The sequence below is a fragment of the Myotis lucifugus genome, unplaced genomic scaffold (genome assembly GCF_000147115.1).
Source record: "Myotis lucifugus unplaced genomic scaffold, Myoluc2.0 scaffold_92, whole genome shotgun sequence".
NCBI lineage: Eukaryota > Metazoa > Chordata > Mammalia > Chiroptera > Vespertilionidae > Myotis > Myotis lucifugus.
Window position 1 is genome coordinate 4,232,419 of NW_005871140.1, and position 19,335 is coordinate 4,251,753.

The 19,335-nt window shown below is 33.8% G+C and overlaps 1 protein-coding gene across 1 annotated transcript in view; it reads right to left on the reverse strand.

The window, feature by feature from the left end:
* Positions 1-19,335, reverse strand: part of CCDC73 (coiled-coil domain containing 73) — a 60,515-nt gene that overhangs the window by 18,133 nt on the left and 23,047 nt on the right. Inside the window, exons 6-11 of the mRNA XM_023756397.1 lie at positions 17,924-17,962; positions 9,003-9,138; positions 8,699-8,778; positions 2,695-2,823; positions 1,970-2,029; positions 354-458 (exon numbers count right to left, since the gene is read on the reverse strand). Coding sequence (XP_023612165.1) covers positions 354-458; positions 1,970-2,029; positions 2,695-2,823; positions 8,699-8,778; positions 9,003-9,138; positions 17,924-17,962 — 549 coding nt within the window. The remainder of the gene's footprint in view (positions 1-353; positions 459-1,969; positions 2,030-2,694; positions 2,824-8,698; positions 8,779-9,002; positions 9,139-17,923; positions 17,963-19,335) is intronic.

Consider the following 19,335-nt stretch of genomic DNA (forward strand, 5'->3'; position numbering starts at 1 on the left):
GAGGGATCTGTCCCAATTCCTAGGAGCTCACTGATTGCTCCCTTAGAATATGGTGTACTTGTTGTCACCTTATTTTCAGTTGAGATCTTGGCCACAATTCTAAGACACAAAAAAATCACATTCAATGTATTACAAAATTAAATCAGATATTGATACAATTGAACATTTACCTAGTGACTTCAATGTTTAAAAGTATGCTCCTTACTTTAGACATTGATAGCAAGTTGATTAAGGAGGCCATATCTTGTTCCTAAAATTTAAAATGATCTCAGATAAAGTTAAACAGATGACTGCAATTAAACAGGCAGAGCTCATTAGATGGAAATATACTTTAAAAAATATATAAATATAACCTGATTATTTTCTCTTTGCACCTTCAATTCTGCTTCCAATTCAGTATTAGCTTGGGTCTGTTGCTGGAGTAATTGCTGCATATGTTGAAAAGAAATGATGATATCCTTTAAAAAATATATAAACATTAATTTTAAAAACTTTAATAGGAATGTTTCTCTTTTAAAAATATGTTTTAGTTTCTTATCTTCATAGTTTAATTTTTTTTATTGTCTAAAGTTTTACATATGTCTTCTTTTACCCCAATTAACCTCCCCCCCCCAACTCCAGCCATTCCCACCCTGGGCAAGCCCCCACCGCCCCAGTGTCTGTGTCCATTGGTTATGCTAATATGCATGCATACAACCCCCCCTCATAGTTTAATTTTAATACTATAATAAAGAATATACTGAAAAAAGCTAATGACACATTTTACTAATTTAATATCTGAATGAATTTATATTACATGATTTTTTACAAAGTACCATTTCCAAGAGTTCCTCAAAATAATTAAAGTTCTTTGAAATGGACCATGGATTCTGAGACACTAATGCAAAATGTGAAGAATTCAAGACTAAAACTTTTGTTGGCTTGCCCCCAAACTAGTAAACATATCCCTACTAAAATGTCATATTACCAATGGCCTAGGATGCCATGGAATGCATTCAGAATCATGGAGGAAAAGCAAAAGATAGAAAAACAAAACAAAACAGGAGTTTTCTTTCATATACCATTTTTTAAAAAAATAGAAGATTATTATAAATACATATTTAAATGAGTATACTATCCCATAAACATATGTTCTAAGCATACATACATTTCAATAATTATCTGCCAGAGTATCATGGTCTAAAATATCAAGGAAAAACTGATTTATTTTCATTCTTTATTTATTTAAAAATATTTAAATGTAATATTTTCTCCAATTTTACTGAGATATAATTGACATAAACAATGTATAAGCTTAAGGTGTCCAAGGTAATGATATGATACCAGTATAGTGAAATTATTACCACAATAAGGTTAACATCTCTTTCAGCTCACATAATTTTACCATTTTGTGTGTGTGTGTGGTGAGAACATGTATGATCTACTCTCCTAGCAAGATTCAAGTATATAATACAGTATGTTAACTAAAGTCATGCTGTACATTAAATCCCCAGAAGTTGCTCATCTTATAACTAGAAATTTGTAACCTTTGATGAACATCTCCCCATATCTCCTTATTTATTTATTTATTTATTTTAATCCTCACCTGAGGAAAATTTTTCCCATTGACTTTTAAAGAGTAGGAGGGAGGGAGGTGGGGAAATAGGGAGGGAGAGAGAGAGGAAAACATCCAATGTGACCAAGGCCAAGGCAGGGAAGAACCTGAAACCGAGGTATATGTCTTTTGGTCCTTGGGCTGATGCTCTAACCACTGCACAAACCATCCAGGACCCAATTTATTATTTAATGGGAGTATGTAAGAGACCTGGCTCAAAATGTGCATATGTCTCCATTTAATACTCACTAACTGAGGGCTCTCACTATGTGCTAGGAACTGACTTAGGCATGATTTCATCTGTTATTTATTTCCCACATTGTATCTGGTTTTAAAAATATTTACTGACTTCCAAAATATCTTATGATTGCTTGCCTGTTTTTCTTCTTGAATATGAGTAATCTCTTCTGTAATCTTCTTATTTAATTCCAATTCCTTAAAAAATTTGAACAATTTTATGTTATGATAGAAAATTCAGCAAATTCTACATTCAATTCAGTGCTCAACAAATTTCGGTGGGTCATGAGTGCCAACGTCTGCCTGCTGTTGAAGCAGTGACTCTAGTGAAGATGGTATTATATAACCAATATAGGCTGGCACAGACTTATACATGTCCATGTTCAATTAACAGAATTTCTCATCTCCAAAAACTTTTCAGAAGACACCACTATACTCTAAGACAGTGGTTGGCAAACTGCGGCTCGCGAGCCACATGCGGCTCTTTGGCCCCTTGAGTGTGGCTCTTCCTAAGCCTTAGGAGTACCCTAATTAAGTTAATAACAATGTACCTACCTATATAGTTTAAGTTTAAAAAATTTGGCTCTCAAAAGAAATTTCAATCGTTGTACTGTTGATATTTGGCTCTGTTGACTAATGAGTTCTGTTGACTAATGAGTTTGCCGACCACTGCCCTAAGATAATCGGACACCATGTTAAAGTGCAAAGAAAATTACTATGACCAAATTTTATTGTCTTAAAGCCTTGCTGATAATGGCAAAAATCTAATAATTAAAAAGATTCATACTACTGTTTTCTCTATGTATATTAACTTTACAGAGAAGGAACATTTTGGTATAATCATGAATATATCAATTAAATACCATGTTGAGTCTTTCTTGAAGTTCCTGAATTTTTTGTTCTTTAATTGTTAAATTGATGTTTTCTTCTCCCATCTTATGTTGCCATGTGACTTTGGACTTTATCAAGTCTGAGGTTACTTTTTTTAGTTCCTTAAGAAACATGAAACAAAAAATTCAGTATGCATATTTCATCAAAGCAAGGTACTTTTCTGACAGTTTAAAAGCCAATTTTAAACCTATCAGTATAATTTACAATATTTCATATATCAAGATGATACTACTCCCAGGTCCAACAAGGTGTATTTCCCCTAGTTCTATTGCAAGGTAATTAGCCAAGGTGAGAACATTATTAGTGACTATGGAATATGCAAACACAATGACACAGGGGAAGAAAGCATGATCTTTGCTCTTAAAAGGAGCATGGTAACTAAATGCACTAACCAACCATAAGTAGAATATTTTCTTTCATTACTTATCCAACAAAAATCTTCTGATATAAAGAGATGATTAAATTCCCAAGTTCATTAGCATCTAATAAGAAAAAATTTGTGTAAGAAATAATTACAATATAATGTGATGAGTGCTATATTTCGGAATGCAGAGAAGCATGAAGAACACAGTTGGCTGAGGGCATCAAGAAGGCATTTCATAGAAAAGTAGTAGTTGAATTAAGTCTTTAAAAGATAAATTTGCAGCCGAAACCGGTTTGGCTCAGTGGATAGAGTGTCGGCCTGTGGACTGAAGGGTCCCGGGTTCGATTCCGGTCAAGGGCATGTACCTGGGTTGCGGGCACATCCCCAGTAGGAGATGTGCAGGAGGCGGCTGATCGATGTTTCTCTCTCATCGATGTTTCTAACTCTCTCTCTCTCTCCCTTCCTCTCTGTAAAAAATCAATAAAATATATTTTTTAAAAAAAGATAAATTTGCAAAGACAAAAAAGGATTAGATATTCCAAGCAAAAATATTCTACATGCAAAAATGTACAGAAACATGGAAGATTTTTCAGGGAAACAAAATTAATATGATATGGCTAGAACTCACATGTTATAGTTAAGGGGGAAGAGTAGAATATTGGTAACAGTGGCTAGAAATTTGGCAGAACCCAAATATTTAATGAAAGGGATTTGCAAGCCAAACTAGAGTTTTAATTTTATCCTACAGGCAATGAAGAATTAACCATTGAAAGATTTTGAATAGAACAATATAAAAAGATTTGCATTTTAGAAAAATAATTCTGGCCTCATAGTACAGGATAGAATTGAAGAGAATATAAAAGAAGCCTTAATTTGTGAAGTTACATGTCCACTGAGATTAACAGATACCATCCAAATACATAAAATCCTGAAATAAAAACTTCTCTTACTATACCTGTGTACTTACTTGTGTACTTACCCTACTGCTGTCCTCTGTATGCTGCCTATGTTAAATACTCAAAGATCTGATTTTCACATTCTTTTAAGTGTTTTTAATTTTTAGTTAATCCTCACCCGAGGATATTTTTCCATTGATGTTTTAGAGAGAGTGGAAGGGAGAGACAGAGAGAAACATTGATTGGTTGCCTCCTGCACAAACCCCAACCAGGGCCGGAGAACCTGAACCAAAGTACGTGCCCTTGACTGGAATCGAACCTGGGACTCTTCAGTCCACCAGCTGACGCCCTATGCATTGAGCCAAACCAGCTAGGGTTGATTTTCACATTTTTGACTACACAGGATCTGAACTCCCTTTGGATTTTAGGAGCTCTACAATATAAGAGCCCACCAGAGAAGTCAGAAATGTCAGCTTTATAAGCATGAGACCAGGCTCTGCTGATCAGATGCACCTGTCTTGAATACTGGATTGGGAACTAGTATAACAAAGAACAAGAAGTGTTGCAAATCCATTTGCTGGTAGACAGCAGGTACGTGCTAGGAACTTCAAGCTTCCATGGAAAACATTGATACCATTGCAGCAGGTAGCAGCTCCCACTATGGTCAACAGTGATATACAAACTGCAGGGCACAGTATTCAGTAGTGGAAGTTGGTTTTATGCTGTGGTCTTGGATACTGCATAGCTTCCCTTGTTTCTGAGTCTAAGATGACCAACATCCAAATTCTTTTCCTGACAAAATCATCTTACAATTGAGAAACTTGACTAATATACTTCAATTTTTAAAAGGCTACATTTTTCAACAACTAAATACATGGAGCTGTTTTATCAGCCAAATTTCATAGGAGATTCTCTAAAGTGCATCAATTCCTATTACAATCATTGTTATGAAACAACAGAGATGTGGGAAGGGGGAGGTGGGGTGAAAACCTAGTATATGACTGTCAAAAGTAAAAACTAACTGCTTATGTCTTCTTCTCTTATATATTAATTACTTAATCTTAAGAGCATAATAAATTAAGAGACCTCCATGAAATGATTTTCCACTGAAAATATGCTTGTGATTTTATAGCCTTTATAGCTTTTAAATATCCTGAACTTTTAGTATTGTCTGTTTTCTAACCATTTTATTTAAAACTGTAAGTGCAGCAAATAAACAGCACATGCTTTGATCTCATTAAATTACAACTTATAGTTCCTAGAGTCATAAATATTGTGCCCTTTTCTCCTTTTCCCCTCCTTTCCTGGTATGGGGTAGTCTGTTAAATATCACTATCTCCTTGAGTGCTCTGACGTTTACTCAGACAAACAGCAGAGGTTATGAATTCTGCTCACAGATAGTATCGGGAATTCTTCATGATGGCCATAATAGTGAACCCAGCATTCAGACCTGGAATACCTACTTTAATCTAACAACTAAGTTTCGTCTGTTTAACTTTGCTCCACAAAGATAGAATCCCATCTTATCACAAACCAATAATTTAAATGCTCTGGACAAAATCACAAAACAGTATAAAATAAAAATAAAATTATCTCTGGGGCAATTAATGGTTAAAAGTTTTAAATAAGTGATATAACCAATGCTACTAAACTTAATTAGCTTCTGAAAAGGAAAATAAAAAAAAGACAAGAATGTTTCTTAAAGTTAAAAATCAAGATTACTTTTAAAAATACAAAATTTTTATAAATAGATTGTTTGAAATATTAAAAATTGTCTGTTAAATGTATATATTTTTAAATTATCATCCTTTCAACTACTTGGATTTGGAACTCTCAAAGTTAATACAATTCTCTCACTTTTTTGGCAGCATGGTCACTAACTGTAATGCTTCTAGAGCGACAGAGGCCACCAGGGCATGATACACAGTACAATCTGGTAGCCCTGGCCCAGGCTCCTCTGGGGAAAAAGGACAAGCATGCTCATGAGACACAGTTTCACTTGTGCCTAAAAAGAGACAATTTTCATCCTTTTACATAGATCCACTAAGGCGTCTATCTCTCCTTAGATTTACATGAGCCTCGTCTCCATCTACAGGTCAGTCTTAAACTATACATTTGAAATATAATAGTTTATTATGTTATAAAGAAACATTTGTCTCTAGTAAAGAATACATAATTTAGTATGGAAATTTATGAGGCATAATCTTTTCATAATGCAAAAGCTAATTGAATTAATATTTTAATATAGTCATCAAAATTAATTATTTAATAGCTTAAGTTATTGATCAAAAATATTAAATCAAAAATAAACGAACCAAAGAGAGATCACTGAAAACACAACTACTCAGCGAGTATTTAGCATTTGAAGTTTATACTGACAAAAATTAGTGGTCCTAAATGTTTTTTGATTTGAGACTACAGACAAATTTTTCAAATTGCAGCTTTTCCTCTTCATATGTAAAAGAGCCATTTTTAATATTCTAGGATGTGACCGAAAAGAAAACGTTCAGATGCCAATCACAAGTTGAAGCACTTCTGACTGATCAGCTACAAACAGAGATTCCTAGGACACACTCCTTGGGTTCGATTAATTGATTAGAGTTGTTCACAGACTCAGGAAAAACACTTAGGTTTACCAGCTTATCAAAGGATATAGTAAGGATACAGATGAACAGCCAGATGAAGGATACGCAGGGCCAGATCTAGGAGGGTCCCAAGCACAGAGCTTCTGTTTCTATGAAGTTTGGGTGTGTTACCCTCCCAGTACATGGATGTGTTCAACCTGGAAGCTCTCCAAAACCCATACTATTGGATTTTTATGAAGGCTTCCTCACATAGGCATGATCAATTATTAACTCCTTTTCTAGCCCCTCTCCCCTCTCTGGAGAAGTGAGTGGTATGGAGGAACAGGGCTGAAATTTTCAAGTTTCTAAGCATGGCTTCGTCATTCTAGTGATCAGCCCCCATTGAGGAGCCCACCCAGAGTCACCTCATTAGAACAAAAGGTGCTCCTATCACTTAGAACATTCATTACAAGGGTTTTAAGAGTTCTGTGCCAGGAACTGTCGGCAGAGACCAATACATATATTTTCTATTACCTCACACTTTTCTATATACCAACAGTGAACAAGTTGAATTTGAAAATAGAAACACATTACCATTAACATTAGCACCCTACAAAATGAAATATATAGGTATCAATGTAACAAAATATAAAATATCTATGAGAAAAACTACAAGACTCTGATGAAAGATATCAAAGAAAAACTAAATATTTATTGGTAGGAAGACCCAATATTTTCAAGATGTCAATTCTTCCCAACTTGATCTATTGATTCATTACAATCCCAATCAAAATCCCAGCAAATTATTTTGTGGATATCAGCAAACTAATTCTAAAGTTTATATGGAGAGGCAAACCCAGAACAGTTCATTCAACAGTGTAAGAGGATTGATACTACCCAGCTTCAAGACTTTAAAAGACAATTAAGTCAGTGGAACAGAAATGATAACCCAGAATAGACCCACATAAATACCATCAACTAGTATTTAATAAAGGAGCAAAGAAAATACAATGGAGCAAAGATAATCTTTTCAACAAAGGGTGATGGAACAATGGGACATTCACATGCAAAAAAGAATCTAGACAACTGTATACCCTTCACAAAAACTCAAATGGATCATAGACCTAGATGTAAAATACAAAGCTATAAAACTCCTAGAACAATGAAGAAAATCTAGAGGACCTTGTATATAACTGACTTTTTAGGTAAAATGCCAAAGGCACAATCCACAAAAGAAATAAGTGATAAGATAGACTTTATTAAAATTAAAAGCTTCTACTTTGCAAAAGACAATGTCAAGAGGAGGAAACAAGCCACAGAGTGGGATAAAATATTTATAAAAGACACATCTGATAAAGGACTGTTACCCAACTATAGATAAAATTCTTAAAATTCAACAATAAGAAAATAAACAACCCAATTAAAAACATGTAAAAGATCTGAATAGGCACCTCACTAAAGAAGATGTACAGATGTCAAGTAAGGGGATATTGATGCTCAGTCAGCAATCAATAAATATCCAATGCATTCTTTCCCTTGTGATGCTCCAGCCACACCACACTTTTCCTAGTTCTTCACATAAACTAAACTCTTTCCTGCCTCAAGGCTTTTGCATATGCTGCTTCTCTTGCCTGAAAACTTAATTCTCTTCCCTTCCTCACCCCTTTACCTCCAATGTAATAATGTCACCTGTTATAATGTCTATATCATTTACTTTTTCTTCATATCCCTTATAACAGTTTAAAATTATTTAATCTATGTGATTGTTTTATGTCCAGCTCCTCCACTAAATTATAAACTTCAAAAAAGCAGGATGTGTTTTGTTTTCCTCATACTGTATCCTCAGTGCCACATAATACCTGGCATAATGAATCACTCAAGTATTGATTGAATGAATGAAATGACATATAGTGAATGCTTATAGGCTACTCATGTTACCAGAAAAATGCATGCCACTGGTGACAAGTCAAACAATATTTCAGATAGATTAGAACAAACTTATTCATTACATTTATTGGAATCATAACTAAAAATTTATGAACCTGTATTCAAAATTTTATTTATAAAAAACTATCAAAAATTTTCTAGTAATATTTTATAAAACTATTTGACTATAATTTTATTTAATACTATAACACTGTATCAGCCATACCTTTTTTAAACTGCATAATTCAGATTCTTGTTTTTTATTTAAAGCTGAAAGTCTTTTGTTTAACTGTATTGCTTCCTGTACTGCAACATGAAAGACATTTAGGAAAATATTATATTCAATTTACATTTTAAAGAATATATCATTAACATGGACAAGAAAATAGCCTCAATGCAATGTGTATGATTATTACTGAATTTAATAAAATTCACTATTACTAATCTCAGTTAACTTCAATTTATTCATTATAAATAAGTCCATTTAAACATTTCCTATTAAATATATGTTTAAATAAGACAGCACCTACCATTTTGTTCTAACTTTCCATGACTCTCTTTTACCAATCCAAACTGCCCTGTTATTGTGGCATAGTATTTCTCAATTTCATTCAGTTGCTTCTGATGATCTTCTTTAGCCAGAAGCTGTAACTGGAGTTTTTGTTCCTATTTTGAAGAGTTGTTTTAAATGTTATACATACGTAACACACACATACAAATATGCAGACATATATATTAAACATATAAAAAGTTATTGTTTTTAATACCTGTCATTAACATAAATGTGTCATGAAAAAGTATTGAGTATACCATAGGGAGGAAATATTAGCAGATATTTCTAAATCTATATAAAATTAAAGCATGTTTTCCCCCGTAACAAAACAGTGACTTATGATTATATTTCTCTTGTTTACAGTTTCCTTTTTCAAAAATCAACTGGTTGCCCTAGCTGGTTTGGCTCAGTAGATAAGAGTGTCAGTCTGCAGACTGAAGAGTCCCAGGTTAGATTCCAGTCAAGGGCACATGGCCAGGTTGCAGGCTTGATGCCCAGTAGGGGACATGCAGGAGGCAGCCAAGCAATGATTCTTTCTCATCACTGATGTTTCTATCTCTCTTCCTCTCTGACATCAATAAAAAAATATTATTTAAAAATCAACTGGTTTTATTTATTGAAAAGTTAGTGCAGTCTACTAAGCAACATGGGGGAAATATTAAAGCAACTAGAGGCCTGATGCACAAAGATTCATGCAACAATAGGCCTTCCTTCCCCTGGCAGCCGGAACTGCCTTCACTCCAGCCAGAGCCGCCTTTCCTCCTTCGCTCCAGCCCGGAGCTGCCTTCCGCCTTCGCACACTGCCCAGAGGCCCGGAGCAGCCGGGGCGAGGTGGAATGCCTGCGTCGTTGCCATGGCGACGATGCAAGTGTCCCGGCAGGGCCGCCACCATCAATTTGCATATTCCCTCCTTATGGGCTGTGGGTGCCGCCATCTTTTGTCACGAAGTGATGGTCAATTTGCATATTCTGTCTTTATTAGATAGGATATTTTTAGGAAAAATGTTTTTCTCTAAATTTGCTGGCATAATTATGATGTGTTATGATCAAAATTCAGGCATTTTTTCTGAGATTAGTTTTAATGAGTGTAGCACCTTCTCATTGCATTAAAAATTAAAATGATGAGGATAATATTTATTAGTGACAGGGAGGCAACATAGTATAGTAAAAAGTCTACTTAAGCTGAGAGATATAATTGGTAAAAATTGGACTCTACGTACAGTATGGGCCTTCATGCTTTTAGCTAAAGGAGTTTGTTTTTACCATACTTTTGAAATATGACTTTACATTTTAAAGAAAAATGTTATTTTAATAGAATCAATAACATTTTTAAAGGTCATGATCTGGACTTAGCATTAACAGAATCATTGACTGCTTTTACTGCATCACAACTTTCATTCATTTTTGCCACATGCTTCAGCTTCTATAATGAGCAGTGATAGAGAACAGTGTAGGCCAATTGACTGGCACTCAGTAATTATTTTCTGAATTAACCCCATAGAGTTCCAACAGTGGAAATTTGTTAAATTTGCCTGGCAACCTGTCTCCCTTACCCAACAATAACACAACTTCAAGTATTTTTTTTTAAATATTTTTTTCCTCATTACAACCTAGTAGGGCTAAAATTTAGGGCTCCTCTTTTTCCCTAGTCAAGTGAAGGGCCTACCTTATTACCCAAAATAAACCAATTGATTTCTACCTTTTGGGAATTTAAATCTTGAGCATAAAGAATATAACACTAAACAAGTTCAGTGATGATCGATCCCATCCAGACTGATGTGAGACTTCTCTCCTGGGTTCCTACCTCCTGCTTCACAAACTCGGGAATTATCCTGCTCACTGTTCATTCTCAAGCCCATTCTTCACTTTCTGATTTACTGTGAGGGCCTCCACTAAGTCTCCATTTGCATAAGTTAACTAGAACTATCTCTGCTAAAAAGCAAGGACAGGCAGTATAGAGTGGTCAAAAGATAATCCACCTATGTTTAAATAGTACTTCTGTATTTCAGTTGCTGTATGACCTTGGGAAAATCATATACCCTGTCTTTAAAATGAAGATTGTTATAGTATCTCCCTCAAGGGGTTGCTGTGAGGATAAAATAATACATATAAGGCACCAAGAACAGGACTGTCACATAATAAGTACATCACAGTATTTTATTATTATTCCTTAACTGATTAAAATATCTTTATAGTTTTAATTTTTACTTGAAATAAGAACAGCCCCAATATTAATAGAGAACACACGTTACAATTTAAGTTGTATCTGACTAATTATCTTGGAAAATTTGTTGATAATTTTAACTTTTTCAAAGACACTTTTTAATGATTTTAAGCAAAGTGATAATATCAATGATAATGATTATGACAGATCAGTTGAAAGTTTCTCATGCACATCTATGATCTTTTCAAATTTACTACTTAGTCATTTGAGTGAATTGTGCAGCAGTTATCAAAGCAAACAAGCTGACAAGTGTACTTACCTCCTGAGATCTTATGCCTACCTGAGTAGTCACTATTATCAATAACTGAACAATGAACAATAATGAACCACATTTCATTCCTCTAAAATACCACTTAATTCTCTAACCCAGAGAATTATATTTGCTTTCAGCAGATATGAAGAAACCTCAGACAATTCCACCAAAAAACCGGTCTAAAGACATTTTTCCAATGCAAGGAATTTTTCAACTTAAATCAATTTATACATAGCTTCTATGAGAATATTATCCCCTACATATTGATGCAGACTTCTTTAACTTTCAGTGAAAAAGTGGTGAATAAAATAGGCTGTTAATGCCTACAAACGTTAATAATCCTGATTAACTAAAAATGCGGCAAAAATCAAGTGATTTCATAGATATTCTCTACATACAGAGCTCTTATACACACATTAATTTATGATATTCTCTACTCCAACATCCTTTCCTTGAGGCCAAAGTTGAATTCAATTAAAATGCAGTTTCATTTGTTTGCATGACATGATTCTTATTTTCACACATTAGTCTATTCCAGTGGTCGCCAACCTTTCAGACCTCCGCGGACCACGGGCTGGCAACTGCTGCTCTAAGGTTTCTTTAAACCAGCAGTCGCCAACCTTTTGGACCTCATGGACCACCAGTGGCAACCGCTGGTCTATTCAATAGCCACATTAAATACCATATGAGCTCCTATAGCTTATTAGCCCATACAGGCCTATATGGAACTGTTCATACATGAATCTCATGGGCTGTCTTGATAGTGAGATGAAGAGGCCAGTTGTCAAGTTTGCCACTAACTGCATGACTGTCAGCAAATAGTGTAAATTCTTTGGGAAATAACAACAAAAAAATGGATTGGTAACACCTGCCTGAGAAACCTAAGAACACTTTAAAAAATACAAATAAATTTGTGTTATTCAAACTTTAATATCACATATTATACCATAATAAAGATTATTTTATTGAGATGACTAGAAAATAGCTAAGTACATAAATAGCTAAGTACATTGTTCTTTTTACCTTTGTGAATTTGTTCAAGCTATTTATTCTTTTACATCATTTTACTACTAAATGCAAAGAATCTGTCCACAAGAAAATAATGCTAGGATTAATTGCTTTCCAAGTACATGTGTACCTCATTTTAAACAAACTTAATCTATGAAAATCAAGGTTAAAGAAAGAAAAGCTAGAACATGCATAATTAAGGAGTAGGGGTGTGTGTGTGTGTGTACATTAATTAAAAGCCTCAAGGCATTTAAAATAGGAATCATTTAAAAATATTTACATGCAACTTTTTATTAAGGCATTACGTGTCCTTATCCCCCCATTGCCTCCCTACCCCCCATCGTGCGCTCACCTCCCTAGTGCCTGTGTCCATTGGTTATGCTTATATGCATGCATACAAGTCCTTTGATTGATCTCTCCCCCCAACCCTTCCCTGCCTTCCCTCTGAGGTTTGATGGTCTGATTGATGCTTCTCTGTCTCTGGATTTGTTTTTATTCATAAGTTTATGGTGTTGATTATATTCCACAAATGAGTGAGATCATGTGATATTTATCTTTCTCTGACTTATTTCGCTTAGCATAATGCTCTCCAGGTCCATCCATGCTGTTGCAAATGGTAGGAGTTCCTTCCTTCTTACAGCGACATAGTATTTCATTGTGTAGATGTACCACTGTTTTTTAATCCACTCATCTGCTGATGGGCACTTAGGCTGTTTCCAAATCTTAGCTATTGTAAGTTGTGCTGCTATATACACAGGGGTGCATATATCCTTTCTGATTGGTGTTTCTAGTTTCATGGAATATATTCCTAGAAGTGGGATCACTGGGTCAAATGGGAGTTCCATTTTTAGATTTCTGAGGAAACTCCATACAGTTCTCCACAGTGGCTGCACCAGTCTGCATTCCCACCAGCAGTGCACGAGGGTTCCTTTTTCTCCGCATCCTCGCCATCACTTGTCATTTGTTGATAGCCATTCTGAGTTGTGAGATGGTATCTCGTTGTTTTGATTTGCATCTCTCAGATGATTAGTAACTTTGAGCATGTTTTCATGTCTCTTGGCCTTCTGTATGTCCTCTTTCGAAAAGTACCTATTTGGGTCCGTTGCCCATTTTTTGATTGGGTTGTATATCTTCCTTTTGTTAAGTTGTATAAGTTCCCTGTAAATGTTGGAGATTAAACCCTTATCGGTGATAACATTGGCAAATATGTTCTCCCATGCAGTGGGCTTTCTTGTTTTGTTGATGGTTTCTTTTGCTGTGCAGCAGCTTTTTATTTTGATGTAGTCCATTTGTTTATTTTCTCTTTAGTTTCCATTGCCCTAGGAGCTGTACTGGTGAAGATATTGCTACGACATAATGTGTAAGATTTTGCTGCCTGTGGATTCCTCTAAGATTTTTATGGTTTCCCGTCTTACGTTTAAGTCCTTTATCCATTTTGAGTTTATTTTTGAGTATGGTGTAAGTTGGTGGTCTAGTTTCATTTTTTTTTGCATGTATCTGTCCAATTTTCCCAACACCATTTATTGAAGAGACTGTCTTGACTTCTACATGCAACTTTTTAGAACTACATTTACTAATAAATGGTATAGCAGCTCATTTATCCCTTTTCTCATTTCCTTATGAAGATTGATTTGAAAACCTTTCAAAATAAAATTAATTTCCCATGGGACACCTAACACATAAGTAAATCTTAGAGAAAAAGATAAAAAACAAAAACTTCATATATTCTTCATTTCTAATTTTGCAACTTACCTTTCAATTTCTTCAATATAAACCCAATATAGCAATGGGATTATAAAACTCACTTTTAAAAAATTTATGGCATATGTAAGATACTTTCTTTTTTTTGTTTGTGTTTTTTTTTTACCTCTTCTAAGTTTTATATGTGACATTCTAACTCAAAGTTGTTTTAAAATATACAAATATCATCATTCATCAAATATTTTTCAACAAAGGAAAACATATGTAGTATCTACATTTATCAAACAATCTCTTATCCAAGCATTTTAGGTTAGAAAGGTCGAGTATCTCTGAGTTCAAGAATCACTCCATCAGTTGAAGGAGATGAAATATTATATGAAGAAAGTTATATCCCAAAGATGCTCAACACCACGGCTTCACAATAGACATTTATTCCCCATAATATACAATGCAGCACATAATAGAGGAAGACAGCACTCAGGAATATAGCCATGAGGTAGCCTCTCATGGCTGGCTCTCCTGCACTTTTAAGGAATCCGTTTCCAAAGGCCCTCTGTTCCTTAAGATGAAGAATGTGGTAAGGGTGCTGGAGCTTCAGGAGGCTGTCTGCCCAATCGTTGTACCACTAGAAATTATCCAAGACAAAGGTTGTGCTGCTCCTTCACTTGTAAGCACTGTCCCCAAAATACTTGACAGAATGATGAAATTGCCAAAAACAAAACAAAAAAATCCAACAGCACACCCAGCAGCACCTATTACATTACTGTAGTTCATGGCTGGTTATCCATAGGATCCAGCTCCGTCTCCTTGAAAAAAATAACATGTCCAGTTCAATTAATCCAAAGCAACCTGGTAATGAAAGAACCATCTGTCTTATTTTTCAGTTTCTCTCTACACATACACACAGCTTTATTGTTACATGCGGAGGTGAGAGAAGGAGCTGTTGCTCTGAAAACCCTCTGATGAGAGGGCTGTAGGATACCTTCTTAGTCACAAAAATAAGATATGTATATTACTTAAAGAATCGAAATTTATACTTTGTATGTGTGTACTGATATACATAATCATTATAATTATGAAGATTATTTCCAGACAAGTCTTCAGTCTAAAAATATTCGACTCTGAAAGAAAATATGTGGTAATTCTAAATCATATAAAAACCTTCAATATTATTTTTTAAGATCCTCACCCATGGATATTTTTTCCATTGATTTCTAGAGAGAGATGGAGGGAGGGAGGAGAGGGTGATATATATAGAGAGAAACATGGACGTGAGAGTGAGAGAGACATATCAATTGGTTGTCTCCTGCATGCAGGGCTAGGGAGGCTGGGGAACCTGCAACCAAGGTATGTGCCCTTGACCTGGAATCGAACCTGTGACCCATGACGCTCTAACCACTGAACCAAACTGGTCAGGGTGAAAATCTTCAATACTGAAACTTTATTTTAATAAAGAAAAATAAATCTCTAAGTATTTTCTTTAGAGGGAAGGGATATACAAAAATAAATAAAATATAACTAAAAGATGGTTGGATAAATGTTTACTTCATTCATTAAGCTCTATTAGCTACTCATTACAACATAGTCACCTCAATGATCGAATCACAATGACAGTTATTCAGATGTTCTCTGGTTTGTTTTTTATCATGTTTTATTGCATTCTTTTTATTAGTAATAATCAATGTGATCCTTTGTTCAAAAGAAGATTTGAGTACCTTTAGAAATAGATGCATCTCTCAATTCATAACTCTGTTAATTTAGAGACAAACTCCACAAAAACGAGCTTATTGAATCCACAAAAGACAGAAACTTAGTAGTAGTTAAGGGCTCACCAAAAGAAGATCATAAACTTCTTTGAAAGTTTCTTAATACTATTTTTTAAATTATTTCTTTCAGCACACAACTTTATTAATTACTCCCCAAAGTCCGACATTGACACAGTGACCATCTTGCTTCCTGTCTTGCCCATAGAGTCAAATAATATAAATGTACTAATTTAAATAAAATAAGATGAACTGAAGTACTGAATATTGCATAGCACTTTAAATAAAGAAAAGATCATCTGACCCTGACTGATGTGGCTCAGTTGGTTGAGCCAGCTGTCCAGTGCACTGAAAGGTCGCCAGTTCAATCCCCAGTGCATGTATAGGAGGCAACTGATCGATGTTTCTCTCTCACATCGATGTTTCTCTCTCTCTCTCCTTTCCTCTCTAAAATCAATTTTAAAAATCTATAAAAATAAATAAAAGTGGCAAAATATCCTTGTTAAAAAATATCTCATCTGAATTAAATAAAAATAATGTAAAAAGAAGAGTGTAAGAATCTTCAGGAAAAAAAAGACTATATTTAACTTTAAGATCAATTATCTCAAAACATACAATATTCTGCCATAATGGGCATAAATATTAAATGTACATCTCTCTATATAAAGTTTTTTAAGGCAAAGTGATTGAAGGCTTTGAACTGTCAGAAAAAATATAACTATAACTCAAATATCATTTTAGTAGATTCTTTAGAGGCTGTAATTCATAGTAACAAAATGCTCAGAAGTGGCCAAAGCCAACTATAAGTATACTGCATGTTTCCATGGTTTTTTAAGATTATGAATATCTGTTTGATGAAATTTTAAAGTGGAATAAATAAAACACATTTTATGTTGCTTTTACTCTTTAACTTGTAGCCTTATCTCTCAGGTCAGAGGGCACATTATTCAATTTCACTATATTTTGTGTAAAACCACTGTAGCGTTGAAGATGACTTTCAGTACAAATGTCATGGTACTTAAGGCTAAACTGGAATCTAGTTTTTCAGCTTTTTAATTAAAATAATAGTTTAAAACAGTCTGACAATATTATCTTTATTCTTTCCAGTTGAACAGTGACACAATTTTCACATCTTTTATTTAATCAAGCTTAGCAATCTTTCTATAGCTCTTTTATTTTCTAACACACCAAAACAATTTCAAGGAGAAAATACTTTGTTTTGTATTTAATGTCCGAAGGATAACCTTTCATTTCTTACTTCTCATTTATATATAATATATAAACTTTACTCAAAAATTAATTTTCCTTGCCCTATGGTCTGCTCCAAAGAAGGAAGACTGAAATAGGGTAAACCCACCAAAGAAGCCCTTTGAAGATTTAAGTTGATATAGGAGAATTTTGCTTACTCAAAAATACAAAAGTAAATCCTTCGAATCAAACCAGGATAAAAAGGGAATATCAAAGTAAGTATTTCATAAAATGTTATGCTGTAAAAATGAAAATATTGACATTTAATATGCTATAGAAGAGGAATACACAAACACTTGTTGCATGATAAAGGATGGATACCATACCCCAAGTGCTGTATTCAAATGCTACATCATGTTATTGTTATTTTTCAGGCTATAATTAATAACTTCATGTTTGTATAAACACCTAGAAAAGATATGTTTAAAAGGTTTTGTTGTTCTTATTTCTTTGTTTTATTTTAACATAAAACCTCTACCAATACTACAGAACCTGTATTAAATTTATTTTATCATATGTAAACACTATGTAATCTGGAAATAAATTTGTGAAATAGATTAAGTGATTTTTGTAATTTAGTCATTTAAAGAAGATATTAATATCCAATTTCAACCTTTTTTTGACTCACATTTATATTGATAAAAGTACAATGCACATTATGTATCTGTCTGGGGGAGGGTGTATATTTTGTAATTTCCTTACCATTTCACTCACTTTCTTCTGTAAAGAATATTTAGAAACCTTGAAAACAAGTGGAAAATCTCATTAATTTTTTAAAAAATTAACTAGTTACAAATTCCTCCTGATAATAAAACTGAATGCTATGAAATGTGCCATTTACCTTCCATGCACTATTTATTTCCAGTGACATTTTTTTAAATGTTATTTACCATAACTTTCTTCCTTTTAGCAAAGCAATACATTCATTTATTTATTCAGCACATATTATGGAGCACCTACTATATGCCAGGCACTTTTCTTGGATACAGCAGTGAACAAAACAAACTTCCTTTACTTAATAAGCTTTATGTCCAGTGGAGATAGTGATAGACAGACAAAATATAAGTAAGAAGTACAGAAGTTAAGAGAGTGACAACTACTATAAAGAAAAATAAAGCAAGAGGAATAGCAAGAGCAGTCTAGGTGAGTCTGTCATTTATTATTAGCTCTTCATTGAAGAAAATTTGATAAAAATCGATTGGGAATAGGAAAATTTGATAAAAATAGATTAGGAACAGGAAGAGGATAAACTTGTTTTAAACAAATCATCTCACAACCCAGCAATTGTAATCATTGATATTTTTATTCTAACAGATACTTTTTATGCATTTATACTTTAAAAGAGAGACAGAAGGGAGAGGAATAATAATATATGTGCTACTTTGTACCCTATTTTTACCTAATATATAACAAACACCTTTTTGTGACAAGTGAGCCTACAACATAACTTTTTAATGGCTACATAGTATTCCACATTTATATCATAGTTTATCACATCACTCTCATTTTTGTTTAGTTTATCCAGTTTACAGCTTTATGAAACTATTCTGAAATAAACATGCTTGAACCAAGAACTGCATAGTTATTCATTTTAGCAGGATATATTCCAAGGAGCTGAATCCCTAAGTTTTGTTCATTTTTATAGACTTTTAACAATTTTACATAGTCCTCCAGAGTAGTTAACCAAGTTAAACCTCAATTAGCCATGTATGAGTGCTTATTTTCTTAAATCCTGCTCATATTTATTAATTTTAAGAAAAAATACAATAATTACTTCATATTTCCTATGAAATGAATTTTTTAGCACACTGCCTTGAACAAGCTGATAATTGTAAACAGGAGACTTAATCCTGTATTTCTTGTTCCATCAACTTTAAAAAATATTTCTGTATATTGGATTCAACTTCACTTTACCACACTTTTTAATCAACAAGGTTAGTAACATTTAAGTTTTGTTCTGTAGCCATAATTAAGTTTTCCATGCTTTATTTAAAGGTTAATTATACAAAAGATAAGCCAACAGTGTTTATGTTATGGCAATCAATATAAACATTGTTTAATGCAGAACCCCATAAGGGGCTAATACTACATTTCCTTCTCTACATACAGATTCA